The sequence below is a fragment of the Protopterus annectens genome, chromosome 9.part0 (assembly GCF_019279795.1).
Source record: "Protopterus annectens isolate FY-2018-M chromosome 9.part0, PAN1.0, whole genome shotgun sequence".
Taxonomy (NCBI): domain Eukaryota; kingdom Metazoa; phylum Chordata; order Ceratodontiformes; family Protopteridae; genus Protopterus; species Protopterus annectens.
Genome location: NC_056743.1, coordinates 1,021,858,777 through 1,021,878,032, shown reverse-complemented (window position 1 = coordinate 1,021,878,032; position 19,256 = coordinate 1,021,858,777). Strand labels below are relative to the sequence as shown.

At 44.6% G+C, this 19,256-nt stretch overlaps 1 protein-coding gene across 1 annotated transcript in view; it reads left to right on the top strand.

The window, feature by feature from the left end:
• ACVR1B (activin A receptor type 1B) overlaps positions 1–19,256 on the top strand; it is a gene marked incomplete in the record, with an annotated part of 411,504 nt that overhangs the window by 314,466 nt on the left and 77,782 nt on the right. Inside the window, 1 exon segment of the mRNA XM_044083814.1 lies at positions 5,836–5,992. Coding sequence (XP_043939749.1) covers positions 5,836–5,992 — 157 coding nt within the window.

Genomic DNA, 19,256 nt, shown 5'->3' with positions numbered 1-19,256 from the left:
AGTTCGCAAGTGCCGGTCGGCCAACTCCTGAGATTTCAAATTCGATTTCAGAACCGAAGTCTTCAATAAAGCTAACTACCCCGTTGGGGAAATTTTTTCTTGCCTCAGACCGATGTCAGTAAAAGTTAATAATTGTATTTCTACCTCATAAGGATTTTCATTCTTACTGTATTCCATGCCTAGGCCCAGATCACGACGTCACCAGTTGTCGGTTTTGTGCTAGATTTAACAAACGCACTATTAAACGTTGGTTTGATTTTGCTCGCCATTACTTTGGGCGAAGGTTTAATTATACAATGCCGTCGGAACAACCGACGACCGGAATGCACAAAAAACGCAAAGATAAAGATAAGGAAAGGCATCTGAGGTCCAAAACTGACGATGAAGCCTCTTCTAGGCCAGTTGCCGGTTCTCCGGTTTTTAATGAGGTGCTTTCGCAGCCCCTGACACCCGCTACCTCAGAATCACAGGCTGCCACCGACTCCCACGTGGAGGTGCCTAGGCCTCTGGATACTCTAGGTGTTGGACCAACGGAGATTAACCCTTCAGATGGGTCCGGAGCCGCTGAGCAGGCACCGGCTTCTGAGGGTGTTTTCAGGCCTACTCAACTTACCATTGCAGCTACAGCCAAGACTAAACCTACATTAGGGTGTTTTCAGGCCTACTCAACTTACCATTGCAGCTACAGCCAAGACTAAACCTACATTAGGGTGTTTTCAAGCCTACTCAACTTACCATTGCAGCTACAGCCAAGACTAAACCTACATTAAAGACAAAAAAGCAAGTACAGCATTCACCTGGACAGGTATCCATGCCTAAAAAACAGATGCTAAAGATGGCCGAAGTCTTGATAACTCTGATCAGGGGTTCCCATCCCCCTCCTGATAAAAGGCCTAGGCAGGATACAGATTATGATTCCTCTGACCAGGTTTCAATATACTCTGATTCCTCTTCAGACCAGGAATATTCTTTACCCCCCTATGAGGATTCTGATGCTGAAGAATCAATTCTTTCAGCTTCTCCTCCTGAGGATTATTCTTTTGGGGAAACTTTACATACCATGAGGGAACATTTCCATTGGGAGAGCCAGGATTACTCAGAATCCAAGAAAAGGCTCAGAGACTTTCTTTTACTGCCTCAGCACAGGCCCCTTGCTATTCCGCCAGTGTTAGACATTGTGGATGATGTGTTCTCTGAATCTAGTTTAAATCCTGATTCTTTACCTCCAGCTCCAGTCAAGCCAGATGGGTACTACAGAGTTCCTGACTCTCACAAATTTCTTTATAGAAACCCTGCTGCTGACCCAGAAACCATTTCCCAGGGTCCCAGAGGGGTTAAGGCTTCCACGGCTAAGAATCCAGTTCCCTCAGATAGGGACTCTAGAGCATTAGACAGATGGGGAAAGAAAGTTTACACCTCTGCAACTTTAGCAGTGAGGACTCTAAATTGCCAGTTTCACATGCTTAAATATCAACAATACTTACTGTCTCAACTAAAACAAAAAATGAGTACAAATGCAGAACAACCTGACTATAAGGAAATGCAGGATTTATTGCATGCAGCTGAACAAGTGGGAAAGCATACTTTGCAATGTGGTTTTGATTCATTAGAAGCTTCTTGTAGAGCAGCAGTTACAGGATCTGTGATTCGTAGGCATGCTTGGTTAAAAGAACAAAGTTTACCAGATCATGTTAAGCAAAATTATTGGATGCTCCTTTGCAGCAAGATAATTTATTTGGTATTAAGGCAGAAGAGGTATTAAAGAAAATGGTTGATAAGGCGAAATCTATGCAAACAGTGAAGGATTTCTTACAGGTACAGCCACCACGATTTAGCAGAAGTTGGCCTACAAAGAATTGGTCCATTCCAGTATCAGACAGGCCACAAAGAGGCAGATACAGACGCCCAAGAGGCAGATCTCAGCCACAAGGATCTTACACACCACGACAGTGGGGTGCTTCAAACCCAAAAGGAGGTGAGGACAAGTCACAACCTTACAGGAAACAGTCCCAATGACTTCCCCCTTCCAATGTCAAACTCTTCCCTTTTGGCAGCTCCCTTAGGGGTGAAACTAGCACTTTTTTCTCAAAACTGGCAAGCAATCGCCCAAGACAAATGGGTGCTGAATATTGTGTCTCAAGGTTACTGGTTCCACTTTCACACTTTTCCAAGGCTAAAAGGAATGCCAGACCTGCCACAAAATCAATGGGCAGAGGCACAAAAACAGATTACAGCTCTCATGGACATGAGAGCTATTCAGCAAGTACCACAGCATGAAAAAGGACAAGGATTTTACTCAAGACTCTTCCCGGTACCCAGAAAGGACAAAGCCTGGAGACCCATTCTGGACCTTTCCATTCTAAATACTTACCTGGATGTTCCGAAATTCAAAATGCTGACACTGCAGCAGCTCCTTCCCATGTTGGGAAAGAAAGCTTGGCTTGTTACTTTGGACATCAAAGAGGCATACCTGCGTGTCCCTATCAGACAAAATTGCAGACAATACCTCAGATTCATAGCTGGTTCAGTGCACTACCAATTCTCTGCACTGCCTTTTGGCTGATCTACTGCGCCCAGGGTCTTTACCAAGTGCCTGGCACCAGTAATTGCATTTTGCAGGCAAAAAGGAATTCAAATATATCCATATCTGGACGACTGCCTCATACAAGTAGAGAGCAAGGACATTCTTCTACAGCATCTGGCATTCGTAAAAAGATTGTTAAGTTGCCTAGGGTACACAGTAAACGAAAAGAAATCAAAACTAGTGCCCTCACAAGAGATAATATTCCTGGGTACCAGCTTAAATACAATGGCCCAGATGGCTTATCTCACGCCAGACAAATAAAGACAACTGACTCAGTATTTTCAATTGATGGCAAAGTCCCAACTCCCTGCAAGAAAAATTCTGCAGGCCTTGGGATTCATGGCATCCTGCATACTACTAATTCCATATGCAAGACTGCATATGTGGAAATTACAATGGTACCTATAAAGTGTTTGGTCTCAACATTCTCACAGCTTGGAGACAGTAATACCAATAATTCCCTGCCTACAACAGGAGTTTCGATGGTGGGCACAGGCATGTCACCTCAACAAGGGTCAGCCTTTCACTCTTCCAACAGCCAGGCAGACTTTAACAACAGACGCCTCGGATTACGCCTGGGGAGCACACATGGCAGGAAAATGTATTCAGGGCAAATGGACCACAGACCAAATGCATCTTCACATCAATCAAAAAGAGGTGTTGGCTGTACAAAATGCCCTTACAGCTTTCAAGGATCTTCAGCATCCAGGACAATTAGTATTAAAGACAGACAACCACTGTAATGTGGTACATAAACAAACAAGGGGGCACTCATTCTTACCCCCTATGCAGACAAGCCATGACCTTGTGGACATAGGTCTAACCTTTCAAGTCCATCTGCAAGCACAATTCCTGCCAGGAAAGAAAAACACTCTGGCAGACGACTTAAGCAGAAACATCATGGATCCTCACAAGTGGAAATTAAATCTACAAATCTTCAGCATGATAATGCAAAAATGGGGGTGCCCGGACATAGATCTTTTTGCCTCACCACTGAATTACCAACTACAAAAATTCTGCACAAGGACTTATCACACACAAGCATGGAAAGTGGGATGCTCTTTCATTCAGCTGGAAAAGCCTACATGTTTATGCCTTCCCACCTCTGCCTCTCCTTACAAGGGTACTCCTAAAAGCCAGACAAGAAAAGCCACAGATGATTGATTGCTCCAGACTGGCCATGCCAGCATTGGTACCCAGTCTTAAAGAACTTAGGTCAAGGCCCACCTTGGATTTTGCCTCAAATTCCACACCTTCTGACTCAGCAAAACAATCAGATTCTGCACAGTCAGCTCAAAACCTTTAACCTGGCTGCATGGCAGATTTATTAGCCAAACAGTCTACTTCTCTCTCTAAAGCTGTTATGGATGTCATTTTGGAGGCCAGCAGGCCTAGCACCAGGAAATCTTACTCAGGCAAGTGGAAGAGATTCTGTGCCTGGAACCAGGCTCAAAACCTTGATCCTTTGGTCCCTAACATTCCTCAGATACTACAATACTTGACTGAGATGCTGGACAAAGGACTGTCCTTCTCATCCATTAAGATTCACGCTTCTGCCATCTCGGCTCATTACAGCACAGATCCTCCCATTTTCTCTCATCCATTGCTAAAACAGTACCTCAGAGGGGCAAAAAACATAAGACCGCCAAAGAGAGCACCAACACCAACTTGGGACCTCAATTTCGTTTTGGAAAAGCTCACTTTGCCTCCTTTTGAACCAGCCAATTCAGCAGAGTTAAAATATATATCATGGAAAACTGCTCTGCTTCTGGGAATAACCTCAGCACGAAGAGTCTCAGAACTGCAGGCATTAATGGCAGTGGAGCCTTTCATTATTTTCCACCAAGACAGGGTTTCTCTAAGAACAAACCCTACCTTTATGCTTAAAGTGGAATCCAGTGTGGCTCTTAACCAAACTATTCACTTGCCAACTTTTTATCCAAATCCCCAGAATAAAGGGGAGAGACTTCTACATTCCTTGGACATACACAGGCAATTGCACTTCTACTTGGACAAGATAAAAGCTTTCAGAAAATCTGAACAATTGTTTGTATCTTATGCTGCAGGATCACAGGGAAAGGCTATTTCAAAGCAAACCATTTCAAAGTGGATAGGACACTGTATCCGGTTCTGCTACACACAACATGGGAAACCTGTACCTAGTAATATTAGACCACATTCCACCAGGGCAACTGCCACTTCTACTGCCTTCCTTAGAGGAGTATCTACCAAAGATATCTTGGAAGCTGCTACTTGGAGTTCGGTGCACACCTTTACCAAGTATTACCATTTGCCTCTTTATTCTAGATCCAGAGCTGGCTTTGCCACTGCAGTGCTGCAGGGCCTTATAGCCACACCAAATCCTCCATAGAGCCAGCCACCCAAACCCAGCTTTGGGATTCTACCCAAGTGTAATGACTGCAGCAGTGAAACATGATGAACATAGTACAGTTTTGTACCTTACCATAAATGTAGATGTTAGAGTGTCTTCACTGCTGCAGTCCAGGTTACCCACCTGCCAGCCCCTCTTTCTTATCTTGGACTAACCTATTCTACCTATGTGGTGTATTTTCTGGTTAATGAAGGTTTTTATTTTTACCTTTTCTGTATGTTTTACTAGCAGTATGTATTGCCTACCATTTTGGGGGCACCTGACATCTGGGGCAAGAAAATCTGAAGAAAATGGCGTCTGTTGCTTCTAGTATACCCCTGGCACACTGACGTCAGGGAAGAGGCGACAGCAACCGACGCCGGACCAAGACTTTGGAACTCAGGCCGACTGCGGGCCCGCCTGATGGCAGGATAACCCAAGTGTAATGACTGCAGCAGTGAAGACACTCGAACATCTACATTTATGGTAGGTACAAAACTGTACTTTCCCATTGATATTCTGCATTATGGTGAGCTGTATTTATTATGCTTTATTTTTATGCGAGTGTGATGGCAGGTCCATGGAAAATGGTCTTACATGAAGCTGGTCCTTGGTGCAAAAAAGGTTGGAGACCGCTGATATAAGGTTTTATGAAGTGTGATGTGCCGTTTTCAGTTAACGTGATTGTTGTGTTGGACACGGTTTGTACATGTTAGCAGTATGTCTGTCTTTAATTTTTGTTGACCAAGTAACTCCATATAGGTAACCCAGTAAAAAAAATGTTTTAATTTGTTAATGTTTTCATCAGATGGGGAAAATCTGTTTAATATGGAGAGTCTCCTCATGTGTTTAAACATTCTCATTTTCTTGGATTTTCTAGGGAAACCAGGAATTGCACACAGAGACTTGAAATCAAAGAATATCTTGGTGAAAAAGAATGGAACATGTGCTATTGCTGACTTGGGCCTTGCTGTGCGACATGACTCTGCCACAGACACTATTGACATTGCACCCAATCAGAGAGTTGGGACCAAAAGGTTTGTATATGTTTGGATAAGCTGGTACAGGCTGTTGTGACATGAAATAAGTTTTGTATACTCCAAGTAAAGTAAAATCTAATACACAAAGTGGAACTGCAGTAAGTAGGTATTTCTTTCATAGTTTCTTTTAGCTCATTTACACATTCTTTTCCCACTACTGTTAAGTCCCATCATAGCTGAAGCATTTGTTATCCTCATCAGAAATGCACAGAAAGCAGTACCCCACCCCTGGTTGAGTTAAACCATACCCTAAGGATCTCTTGTACTCTCCAGAATGGTTGAATGCCATCAGTTCAGTTAGAGACTGCTTTTTGTGGGAGAACACTGCAGTCCAAATGTGCACCACATGCAGCTCGCAGAAATGAGTAGCATTATTGTAACTAAAATGGCAGCTTTTCCACACTTTGCTTTTGGGGTGTACAGGCAATTTTCATTTCAAAAGGAATAAGAGCCATCATATGTTTTTTGTCTCATTTTCTTGTCATCATTTTGATCATTTTCTTGAAGTGGGGCCCCTAAAAAGAAAAAAAAAACTTTTGTGTGACAGAATTAGAAAGAATATGGCTTATAGAAAAGTGTGTAGGAAATGGATCTTTGGATGAGAAGAGCACTTTCGTAAGGGATTGGCTTGGGCATTTAGGAAGGAAAGCTGAGACAGTGAGATGTATTGGCTGCAGTTAGATTTTTATATTGGTTGCGTTGATATTTCGACATTGGATTATTTGTTGTTCACTGAAATGTGGGCCTTTTGGTACTGTTGAAGACAATTATTGCTTCTCTGTTAAAATATGTAAATGTGTGCTTGTGGTAAGCAGGTAGACACTAGGGATTATTACCTGGACTGTTTTGTTGAGGAAGAGTGTCTAATATAAACTTTTGTAAAGATTATGCTGTGTTTAATAATGACTAAATTCATGAGAGCAGAAGCCTGTCTAGTATTATGTCTTGCAAGTGAAATTTTCAAGAACAGAGTAAAAAAAAGTGTAGAACTTTGAAATAGCACTAAAACTAATGTTGGCTTCATGCAAATAATCACCTTCAAAATGGATGAGCACACACACCTTCTTCAAGTTTATAAGCAACTTCTGTTTTTGTAGCCAGTTCTTAAAGGAATTAACCTTGCATTTAGGGTGTGAACCTGTAGGCTGGTTAAATCTACCCATTCCATGGAATATACCTCTCAACCTGTTTACACAAGAAATCTGGACAAAGCCAAAAGTAAAGGGTGGAGGGAAGAGAGAAAATGGTCCAAAAATAGGGACACATTTTAAATATTGCTCTTGTAAACTTAGAAAATTGCTTGAGTGATAGGTTTTGTGTCAGTATTCATTTTCTGAAGAATATGAAGTCTGAAACTCAAATGTCTTGTCATTATTTAGTGACTTCAGGCCTCCATAATTTTCCAGAAAACCTCAAATTTTGTGAGGAACATACCAAAAAATATGAGGCAAAAATCTGGACAGTTGAGAGATATGTGGAGTCTGCTACTCATCATGATGCTCAGTCATTAAACCTAAGTTGCATGTTATTTCATGTGTCATGAAACTCATTCCCTAAAGCTACATTGCAAATTATTTTATGCATCACTAAACTTGCTCATTGCATTGCAAGTTATTTTATGTATCACAAAACTCATCCATTCCCTAAACCTACATTGCAGGTTATTTTATGTATCATGAAACTCATTCCCTAAACCTACATTATTAAGTTATTTTATGCATCAGTAAACTCATTCCCTGTTTTTAATTTCTCCAAGTCTTTTGGCTTTCTAATACCATGACTGGAATGGACCCCATTCTTAAGTCAAGTATGATTAAAGATCATGAAATTAGTGTTCTTTCAATCTTTGATGTCAGCCAAAAGTGCTCTTCGCAGCACCCACAGTGTGCCCAGTAATGACTCCTCCTGCAATTCGTATAAGGTTACATGTATTGGTAACATATCTAAATATGATTGTAGATTCTTTTTTATAAGACCAGTTGCTCCTACTACTATTGGAACAGTCTGGGTATCTTTCTAACACATTGCTCTTGTTTCTTCCTGTAGATCCTGATGTTTTATGACTTTGCGTCTCTGTGTACTTAAGACACTGTAGTCACTGGGTGTGGCGATTTCAATGATCAATGCTACTTTTGTCTTCTTTTCATGGTCCAGTATATATCTGGTTTTCTAACATCTGTTTTTTGAACTGTTAGTAATGGATGATCCCAAGTGATATAAACTTTGTTTTCTGTAATGCTTTGTGGTTCATGTTTCCAGTGTTTTTCATCTACTTCAATTCCATAATGTTTGCACAATCCCCAGTGCAACAATCTTGCTACAGTATTATGCCTTTCAGTATACAGACCTTCGGCCATTAGTATGTCACAACAAGCAACGAGGTATGCGACTGTTTCCAGTTTGGTTTTACAGACCCTACATATTGTCTGTTTCTCCCACATGTTCAGTGGACTTTGTAAACCAACGTGTACATTGCCCACTGTCTTGGGCCGCCAATATTAACCTTTCATCTCTTGGTTTGAATTTGCCTCTCCTTCACCATTCCTGCGTTTGTTCCTGATCAGCATGAGGTTCTTCCAGAAGTTTTCTATACTTGCAATTATATTTATGCATTTTCCACATTTCTTGCCTTCTCATTTAGTCCTTCACCTTATATTCTTTCTTTTGTTTTTGGCACATTCAGTGCATTTTAAGTTATTTTATTTATCACGAAACTCATTCCCTGCATTGCAAGTTATTTTATGCATCTCAAAATTCATTCACTGCATTGCAAGTTATTTTATGTATTACAAAACAGATTCCCTAAACCTACATTGTAAGTTATTTTATGTATCATGAAACTCATTCCCTAAACCTACTCTATAAGTTTTTTTGTGTATCCTACACCAAACTGATCTACCTTGCCGAGCTGACGTCTCCCTCACAAGAGTGAGCCCTGTTATTCTGTAGAAAAAACAAATTTCTTCTTCTTGTATCGTCATTCTCATCCTCATGACTAAGTGAGAATGGTGATATAGATTGACCACTAAGCTGAGAGCTTCATCCTATGACTCTGGTCTTAACTTCCCCACTTCAATACTTCAGTCACTGCTCCAATCTGCTGGTTAGTCTGCCAGTCCCTTTATCCTTAAACTTAAACAAGACCCTAGTGTACTTAAAGTTCTGTGTGTGTAAGTGTCTTCTGTCCTCTTTCCTGCAGAGAGCACTTCACTGTTTTGCCTTGACCTGTGATTTGGAAGAGCTATTTTTCTTCTCAGCCACATCACTATCAACAGTAAATTGCTCCAGTACACACACGAGATTGCAGTCACTTCAGATGATGACATCATCATCTGTAATTCTCATATCCTCAAACCAGATATTCTCTGTTCCTTGACCTGCCTTAATATCCTGTCCATGAAAGTCACAATTGGGGGATTCCGTACACTTACCTTGAACATATTTGACTTAAAGGACAGCGGGGTTCTGTTAATTGCGCAACGCCCGTGTCCTTTTTCTCCCTGTTTACTGTCCCTGCTGTGAATAAGCAACAATACAGCATTTAAAATATTTTAAATTTACTGTTTCTCTCCACTAGAACAGTACCTTATTGTACTGTGGTAGTTTCAGTTTCAAAACATTTTTATCCTAGCCTGGAAAAGCTTGCTGCAGTCTCCAGTTCATTGATATCATCAAGGCCAATGAATACAGATAGTTTTCTGGCCAATTCTCTCACCAAGCTGATGACACCATGACCGTAATAAAAACCCAGCCATGCTTTGGTGTCACAGCTCCCTGGTTCTTCCCCTATGCATACAGAAAGTATAGGCAGAACAAGGAAATGCTACATGAGTCAGGTCTCCTGCTGTAAGTTGTTAATCACAGCAAGTAACAGCTCAAATTACCATTAGCACTTTGACAGCTAGGGAAATTAGATGTGAGGGGTGGGGGGTGGGAAATGAGTCAAAGTAGTACAATTCAGGCTTCACAAAAGACTGCAATTTAGCCATTCTAAAAAGAAGTAGCAGTAAAAGCACTTTAAAAGTCTGATGTTATGTGATCCTATCTCGCCTACATTCTGTACTGATGGGCTCGGAGCCGATCCTCGGCTCCGACTCGGCACGCTATGCTATAGAGCGAAGCCTCTTATTGGCTGAGCTATTCTCTATCCCAGGATGCACCACCACTAATCCCCCAGATCTCGTTTGCCGCTTACAAGCTAGGACGTGGTCTCGAACTTGGCTGAGCTAAGTGCTGTTTTTCTTAAAGTTTTCCTGTCAGGAAATTCTTTATTCTTTACCCAAAAGCTGTTTTAACAGCTATCGTTGTATATCAGTGTGTTTTTGGATAATTTTTGTGGTGAATTTGTGTGATTGAACAGGAAAAGGTTTCCGTTTAAATTAGAGGGGCCTTCCCCTATTCTTTAGTGAGTCTTCTTATTTTTAGAGAGGTCAAGTACCTGATTAAGTTAGAGGGTTCTTGGCCCTCCTTTTTGGTGTTCTTTGTGGTTGTACTAGTATTTGTTAATTTTGGCCTTTCGTTTAAAAAAAAAAAAAAAAAAAAAAAGGGTTTTATTGTTGTTAAAATCTTTACTCAGTGACATACATAGTGTTTTTTTCTACTGATATAGTGAGTGGTTTACAGGCATTATGCCCAAAGAGCATAGACCCTCAGGATTTAAGAAGTGCACGAGATGCAACTATAAAATGTCCATCACCGATGATCACTCCTTATGCGTGTACTGTTTAGGCGCCAAACACCTACAGGAGTCTTGCAGCGTGTCACGCTTTTTCCTCTAGGGTCCTCCAAGAGAGGAAGAATAAATTGATCTTGAAAGGGCTGATTAAACCCTCCTTCGAGGAGGCCTTATCTTCCTCTTCCTCTCCAGCCAAGAAAAAGAAATCGTCTGCTCCGACCAGTCCGTTGGAACCGACCAGTAAGAAATCTAGGCAGGCTTCTCCATCGGCTCCACGGACTTCGGAGCCGAGGGCGGAACGGTCTGCCTCGATGCCTCCAGTCTCGACTCCGCTGGTTTCGGAGCCGATGGCTGGGGCTTCGAGAGGCGGGTCACCTTCATCGGCTCCACTGATTTTGGAGCTGATGAGGGTTGCCGGCTCAGACTCTTCCCCTTCGGCGCCAAAGCCCTCCTCGGCACCGAGGGAAATTTTTTGGCATCTCCCTCTGCACCGATACTGGTCGAGTCTATTCGGAGCCGGTCCCCCAGTCCTTTGGAGCCGATGGAGAAGTCGGTTCGGACCCAGTCGGTCTCCTCCCGATCTTCCAAGATGTCGGATTCGGACATCGACAGGGTGCTCCTAAGACTGTTTCAGTCTCCTGTATTCCAGAAATTTGTTTCGGCTCCAGCCCATTCGGCTTCGGAGCCGATGGCCCACCCTGTAGTTCTGGTTCCTCCTCCAACAGCCTCGGCACCGTTGGTGCTGGTACTGGTGGAGCCGATGGAGGTTTTCGGGTCGGTCCCGACCCTTACTCCAACCCCGGCTCTCGAGTCGGAGTTCGGTACACGGACCTCCTCCGTCGGCCCTGGGGGGGGGACGCTTCGGGACCGATGTTTTCGGTTCCGAGCCTTCCTCTCGGTGCGTCGGCTGCGGGGATACAGTCTACTATTGTGTCCACGGGGGTTGGACCTTCCCAGGACTCTGGCAGTCCGGCCTTCAGGGCCATGAGGAGTGCTTTGGCCAAATCTTCTTTGGCTACCTCCACGGTCTCACCAGCACCTTCCCTACACACGGAGACTGGGTCTTTGGTAGTCCCCCTGTCCCTAGACAGCGGAGCCCCGGGGCCTGAGGTCACCCCCAGTGGGGGTTCCCCCCTCCTGGAGGTCCCTCCGAAGCTTCTTCAGAGGAACCCCCAAGGAAAAGACTGTGCAAGAGGAAGCACGTCGACTCCCCCGATGAGTCTCTCACGTCGGACACCGATCTTGATGATGCAGAGGGGTCCCCTAAGTCGTCCTCAGATGATGTCTCCTTTGCAGACATCTTGGAAGCCCTCAAACAACGAGGCGGCTGGCATTCCAAACCCCTTTCCGCTGATGAGTCGGTGTTCCTCGAGGCCTTCGGGGCTCAGCCCTCCGCCTCCTGGTGTCTCCGCCCTTCGACGAGCTCCTAGATTTGATCTGTCGAAGGGCGTGGGAACATCCAGACTCTGTGGAACCGGTGCCTGCTCGCCCAAATAAGTTCTGATCAGCACCCCCAGAGAAGGAGTTTTTGACCAAAGGTGTGGCTGTAGATGCCTTGGTGGTGGCATCTGCTACCCAACAAGATGTAGCAGAGGCTTCGACGTCCGTCCATCCTCCTAATAAGGAGTCTAGGAGCATGGATCGGTACGGGAAGCGCACCCTCAGTTCAGCGGCCTTTACCTTCCTGAACTATTTAACACACTTCACTAGATTTCAGAGGGATCTGATCAAGGAGCTTTCAGATACCCTCTTGGGTAACCTACCTGAGCAGCTGGCCCAGACGGTTGGCTCTCAGTTGGCTACGCTGTCATCGATATCAAACTCGTCCATGAGGCTCATTTCATATGCAGCCGAGGGGGCGAGTAGAGCGGCGGGTATGGGTGTTGCTCTATGGAGACAAGCCTGGCTCCGCCTGTGTCATTTTGCGGAAGCCTTTAAGTCTTCCTTTGCCGACGCTCCCTTCGATGGGTCCTCTTTGTTTGGACCCAAGGTAAAGGACACATTGACCCGCTGCGAGCAAGAAGGTAAGACTTTGACTGCCGTAGGGGCACGATTTTCCACTCCCTTTCGGCCTTATCCCAAGGCTAAAAGAGGAGGGAAAATGTGGTTCCGTAAATCCCAGAAGTCTTATCCCTCGCAGCAAGACGATCCCCCTTCTAGAGGCAGAGGAGGGGGAAATTTTTCTGGAAGACGCCGTCCCATAGGTGGCAGAGGCCCCCGCAACACTGGAGACCGCGAGTCCTTTCGTGGCTCTTCAGCTTTCCACAATCCCTGAAGGATTGCCCGACTGCGCAGCTCCGGAGCCAGTCGGGGGTCGTTTTTCGAGGCACCTAAAAGCCTGGGAGGGTATCACTCAGGACCGATGGGTGCTTCGAATCATCGCCGGAGGTTACGCCATCCCCTTTTCTCACTCCCCTCCGCCGTCCAAGAAAATCCCGGACCCACCACCCAGTCAACGGGAAATCGCAGCCTTAGAAGTCTCAAAGCTGCTTCAAAAAGGAGTCATCCAACCGGTCCCCGCAGACCAGATCGGATTAGGGACTTACTCAAAATTCTTTTTGGTGCCAAAAAAGACCGGGGACTTGAGGCCCATTTTGGATCTCAGCATCCTAAATCGATCAGTCAAAAAGTCCAAGTTCTGAATGGTCACCTTACAATCCATTCTCCCACTGCTGGAGAAAGGTGTTTGGATGTGCTCCATAGATCTCAAGGACGCCTATTACCACATCCTGGTAGATCAGGCATCCAGGAGACATTTGCGCTTCAGCCTGGGAGACATTCATTTTCAGTTCTGCGCACTGCCCTTTGGTCTCACCACAGCCCCCAGGGTGTTCACCAAATGTTTGGCGGTCGTGACTGCTCACCTGAGGAGTCTAGGATTCCAGGTGTTTCCGTATCTGGACGACTGGCTCCTAACTGCCACCTCCAGGCGTCTACTATTGTAGAACCTACAAGCCACAATATCACTAGGCACTTCCCTTGGAATCACCTTCAATTGGCCAAAGTCTGTGTTGCTGCCATCTCAGCGCATAAGGTTCATCGGAGTAGAGATAGACTCAAACCGAATGCGGGTCTATCTTCCTACAGAAAGGATACAAACTATACAGGCTCAAGTCCGAGCCTTGATTCTCAGATCCAAAGCTCCAGCCAGGATGGTCCTGCAGCTATTGGGCTCTATGTCGGCCACTGTTCTTCTAGTCCCTTTAGCAAGATTGCATATGAGAATTCTCCAGTGGCTCTTTTCGACACAGTGGTCCTTTCAGGATCTCCCTCTCAGTCACCTGATACGGATCACGGAAACCTGCAAACGGGACCTTCGCTGGTGGCTGGTGCCCTCCAATCTGGATCAGGGACGACCCTTTGTTCCACCTCCTTCTACGGCCACATTGACAATGGACGCCTCCCAGATGGGGTGGGGGGGGGGCATTCCCTGGGCAGGTCAGTCCAAGGCAAATGGCATTCAGAAGAGAGTCTCCTTCATATCAACATTTTAGAAATGAGGGCGGTGCTTCTGTCTCTACAAGCCCTCCACGATTACCTCCCTCAGGGCGTAATTGCCATTCACTCCGACAACATGTCAGTAGTCTGGTATCTGAACAAGCAGGGAGGGACCAGATCCTACCCTCTTTGCAGAGAGGCCATGAGAGTTTGGGAATGGGCAGTGGCGACCAGACGTTTTCTGGTAGCAACTCATATCCCTGGCAAATCCAACGTGATAGCCGACAGACTAAGCAGAACTATCCTCTGTCCTCACGAGTGGTCTCTGAACGATGCAGTGACAACTCAGATCTTCAGCAGATGGGGAACTCCTTGTTGCGACCTTTTCGCAACCCCGCTGAACGCGAAGTGCAGAAAGTTCTTCTCTCTCACTCCAGCTCCGGGGGAGAGTCCTATGGACGCATTAGCCCATCCTTGGCCCACCGGCTTGCTATACGCCTTCCCTCCAGTTCCCTTCCTTCCCAGAGTGATCCAAAAGGCGTCTCACTTGGGGAGCAAAATGATTTTAGTTGTCCCTTACTGGCCTCGTCCGGTATGGTTCCCCTATCTTCGGAAATATGCTCTGGACGGTCCATGGTTCCTGGATCAGATCCCAGACCTATTATTTCATCAGTCGGGACAACTCCATCAGTCCCGTCACACTTTGAAGTTAACAGCTTGGCTCCTCCTCTTCCGACTATAGTCAGGAATCATACCCTAGACCCGGAAGTCATTCATATCTTATCCTCGGCCCACAAGTCTGCCACTAAGAAATTGTATACTAGCAAATGGAAGAGATTTGCCATTTGGGCTCAACTCCGGGGTCTGGATTCCATCACTGTTCCGGTATCGGAAGTCCTGAAATTTCTGACTTCCCTATTTAATCAAGGTTCTTCAGTCTCTACCATCAAGGTCCAATTGGCAGCTATTTCCAATTTCCATGAATCTATAAACCCACCTTTAATGAGCAACAGATTGTGTAAAACCTTCATGAAAGGTGCTGTGCTTTTACGACCTCAGATTTCTCATCCTGCTCCTCCGTGGGATCTCGATGTGGTGTTACGTGCCTTAACCTCCTCCCCCTTCGAACCGGCAGCAACATGTGATTTGAAATTTCTTTCTTGGAAAACTGCCTTTCTGGTCGCGATTACTTCTGCCAGAAGAGTTTCAGAGCTTCAAGCTCTATCTGTAAAACCACCGTACCTGGTTTTTCACAAAGATAGAGTATCCCTCAGGCCTGATCCATCTTTTGTCCCTAAAGTTTGTTCCAGTTTTTGCCTGCAACAGTCATTAGAACTTCCAGTTTTCTTTCCAAAGTACTCAAACAAAGCGGAATACATCTTCCACACATTGGATGTTCATAGACAATTGCGTTTTTATTTAGACAGGACCCAACAAACACGGAAAACAGATGAATTGTTTGTATCCTTTTCGGATAATAAATTGGGCAAAGCCGTCACAAAGGTCACTATTGCCAAATGGATCAGGGACTGTATTAGTCAGGCTTATTCCTCTTCTAATACAAAGCTTACAACCTCTATCAAAGCTCACTCTACAAGAGCTATGGCTACTTCAATAGCATTCCATTCTAAGCTTGCCATTAGTGACATTTGTGCTGCGGCTACGTGGTCTTCCCCGCACACTTTCATTTCCCACTACAAATTGGATGTGGCATCTCGGGGGCGAGCTTCATTTGGTTCTACAGTGCTCAGGAGTGTTTTCCAGTGAGCCACCCAGGAATTAGGTGCTAGGGACGCTGTCCCATCAGTACAGAATGTAGGTGAGATAGGATCACAACATCTTTTAGTTATGTACTTACCATAACTTTAGATGTTTGGGATCCATCTCGCCTACATTCCTAATAACCCACCCTCCTTCCCCCTGCCTTGGAGATCAGAAGAGATCGGACGGTCCGAATTCTATTGTTTCATCTTGAAACATCTGGCAATGTTATATAAACAGTTATGTGTGTGTGTGCATGAATGCGGACAAACAAGATCTGGGGGATTAGTGGTGGTGCATCCTGGGATAGAGAATAGCTCAGCCAATAAGAGGCTTCGCTCTATAGCATAGCGTGCCGAGTCGGAGCCGAGGATCGGCTCCGAGCCCATCAGTACAGAATGTAGGCGAGATGGATCCCAAACATCTAAAGTTATGGTAAGTACATAACTAAAAGTTCTGCGGCATTTGCACTGTTTGTGTTTTAAGTAGTCATTGAACGGCATGAAATGTTACTTAAAACTGAAATCAGCAGTGTTTATCTTTTTGGCTTTTTCCCGGTTAGGGGTCACCACAGCGGAACTCCAGTCTGCTAATGATTGGCAGCAGATTTTTATGGTGCCGAATTGCCAGCCCGATGCCCAATCTTCAACGAAGGCACGCCCATTCACGCTTGTCTTTTGAATGCCACTCAACCGTGGGGAGGACATGCAGACTCCACACAGAAGGCACTTCAGCCGAGAATCGAACAGGAGAACCTCTTGCTGTGAGGCAACAATGCTACCACTGCACCACCGTGGCTTATACTTAAAAATGACTGAAATCAGCAATGTATACATGTAAAATCAATGCAGTGACCGAGCTTTAGGAAGAGAGGCCTGTGTGATGTCATTTTTTTACAGACAAGTACTGCATTGTGGGATACCTAGATGCAGAATAAACAATCAGAATTACTTCAAGATTCCAGACCCCATGTGGTCAGACTCAGAAATTACATATAAAAATATTTAAAAACCTGTAAGTAGTCCGAGAGTGGTGTTAAAATGTAGGAAACGCCAAACCATAATGAAATAAACATGTTTTGAGTCTGTGGGTGCGGTTCTCCTTTAATGTTTGCATCTTTCTGTTATCAGAAAAAAAGGAGCGTTATATTACAAAGGAACAGAATGTGACATCATAATGGATAATAGAAAAATATAATGCCATTGTCTTTGTAGAATACAGTACACTGGAGATATTGCTAGTTATTTATTAGTTATACAAAAATGTATTTATATTAATACTGGCAAAATCAAGTAACCTGTATGGCATCTGATAAATCGTTAGATAATGCTGAGAAGGACGGTCATTGCTAGTTGTATTTGTATGTTGCACAGTGGTATTGAGTGATGCTCATACTGTTCCCTGTTACGTCGCTGACTCTTCTCTTGTAACTTCAGCCACAGAAGGCAGAGTGTCTAACCCAACTTCTAGAACTTTTCAACTTTCCTCCTTTTAGCTAGGCAGATGCCCTCCCACCTGGTCATCAGAATACTTATGACAGCTAGCAACATGCAGCAAGCAAATTTTCCACCAAGACCTTTGTACTTAACGTAAGATTGCCTGTTGCCTCTTGACCCCATTCTGTGAGGTTTAGTCAAATAACATCAAATGAAAAACAAAAATCTCCCAAGACCACTTGAATTAGAAAAGGCTGTGTATGTCTTGCATAGGGCCACCATGGAAACTGCCAGATCATTCATGGACACCCTACCTAAAAATCTTAGAGAAGTGCCTGTTAGAGAAGGGGCACTGGTGTGGGGTGACTGCATACCTATCAAAACCAAAGGTCCCCCCTGGCATGAGGGCATTGGGTCCATGAGGTGTTTTCAAGCCCCGTTCCCAGAATATTATTTGTACTATGGCATTTGGTGATGCCCCGCTGTATTCTGCCATGTTGTTGGAAAAAATTATGTTCTCTTGAACCAGAACCTTTAAGCTGATCTGTTATGATGCCTCTCCTTGTGTTTGTAGTTCATATACCCGTAACCTGATAAAGGGTGAAGGTGATATATTCTTGGTTCTTGTATGTGAGGATGTTTATGGGTCCCATATTGAAGTCATTACTGCCTGCCCATGACTAGAGATTTCAGAGGAAGCCCACCACCCCTAGAAGTTGGCCTAAGGTGCCCAAGCCTCACATCTGACATCTTATCACAGCCTGATCTGCAAGAGGCTGGAGGTTCTTAAGGAAGAACATGAAGTACTACATCAGTCTTATGTCTGCCTCCAGCCAAAAAAAGTAGGAGGAAACACCACCTTCTTGTATAATCTGATTCATACTCTGAGGCAGATGACCTGGCTTATGCAGACTAGATGGCATACCCTCTATTTTATGTATCAGACAGTGAGGACGCCTAATTCTTTGCCTCCACCAAAGATTTCCTCATATAATGACATCCTCAACAGAATGGACTGACTTCATTTGCAAAAGTAAAGAATACTTGGATGCCTAAAAAAGATGCAGAGAACTGCTGGGATTACCAGAGCCTAAATCCTTAGCTGTTTTTCCAGTTATTGAAACCTTAGAGATTGAATTCAGCAGTGCATCTTTGGAGCCAGATTCTCAGTCTCCTGCTGTCAAGAAGGCTGTCCGTTTCTGTACAAGTTCCCAATTCCTGAACCAGCTATGATATCCATGGATGGCAAAGGATCTTCTGGAGCTCCAACCAGGAATCCCATCTCCAGTGACAGGGAAAGTAGAATGCTTGACTTCCTGGAAAAAGGCTCGTCTCTGCCCCCCCTGGTCTTCAGGACCACGAACCACCAGAAATTGTATACTCAAGTTCCAGTGAACTCATCTGTCCCAGTCCAAGAACAAGGCAGAGAAGATGCAAGACAAAACCCGAGAAATAACCTGCCTGATCTTTGTAGCCTGTCTTCCAGGTTGGTAAGCACTCTGTTAAATTATCTAATGTAGCTGTAATACAGTAGCTGCATCAAGCCTGGAGACAGTTGCAGGGTTGGTTACACTGAGGTATACTTGGCAGAGGAGAAGCCTCTGCCACAGAGTATTAACACTCAGCTCCTTAATGCCCTGTTAAACAAAGATCTGCTGTTTGTACCACCAGATAAGCAGATGTTTAAAAAGCTGGAAGAATAAAGGAAGGTTATACAGTCATTCAAAGAGCTGATGTTCTTCGTGTTTCACTGTTGCAGTCATTACATTTGGGTTATCTGCTTGCAGATAGCCCTCAGTCGGCCTGATTAACAAAGTCTTGGGTCCTGTGTCGGTTGCTGTCCCTTCTTCCAATGATGTCAGGTAGTCAGGGGTATAAAACATGCAGCCGACGCCATTACATCAGTCTTTCTTGCCATGCGGTGCCCGAAGCAGTTTGCAAGTGCCGGTCG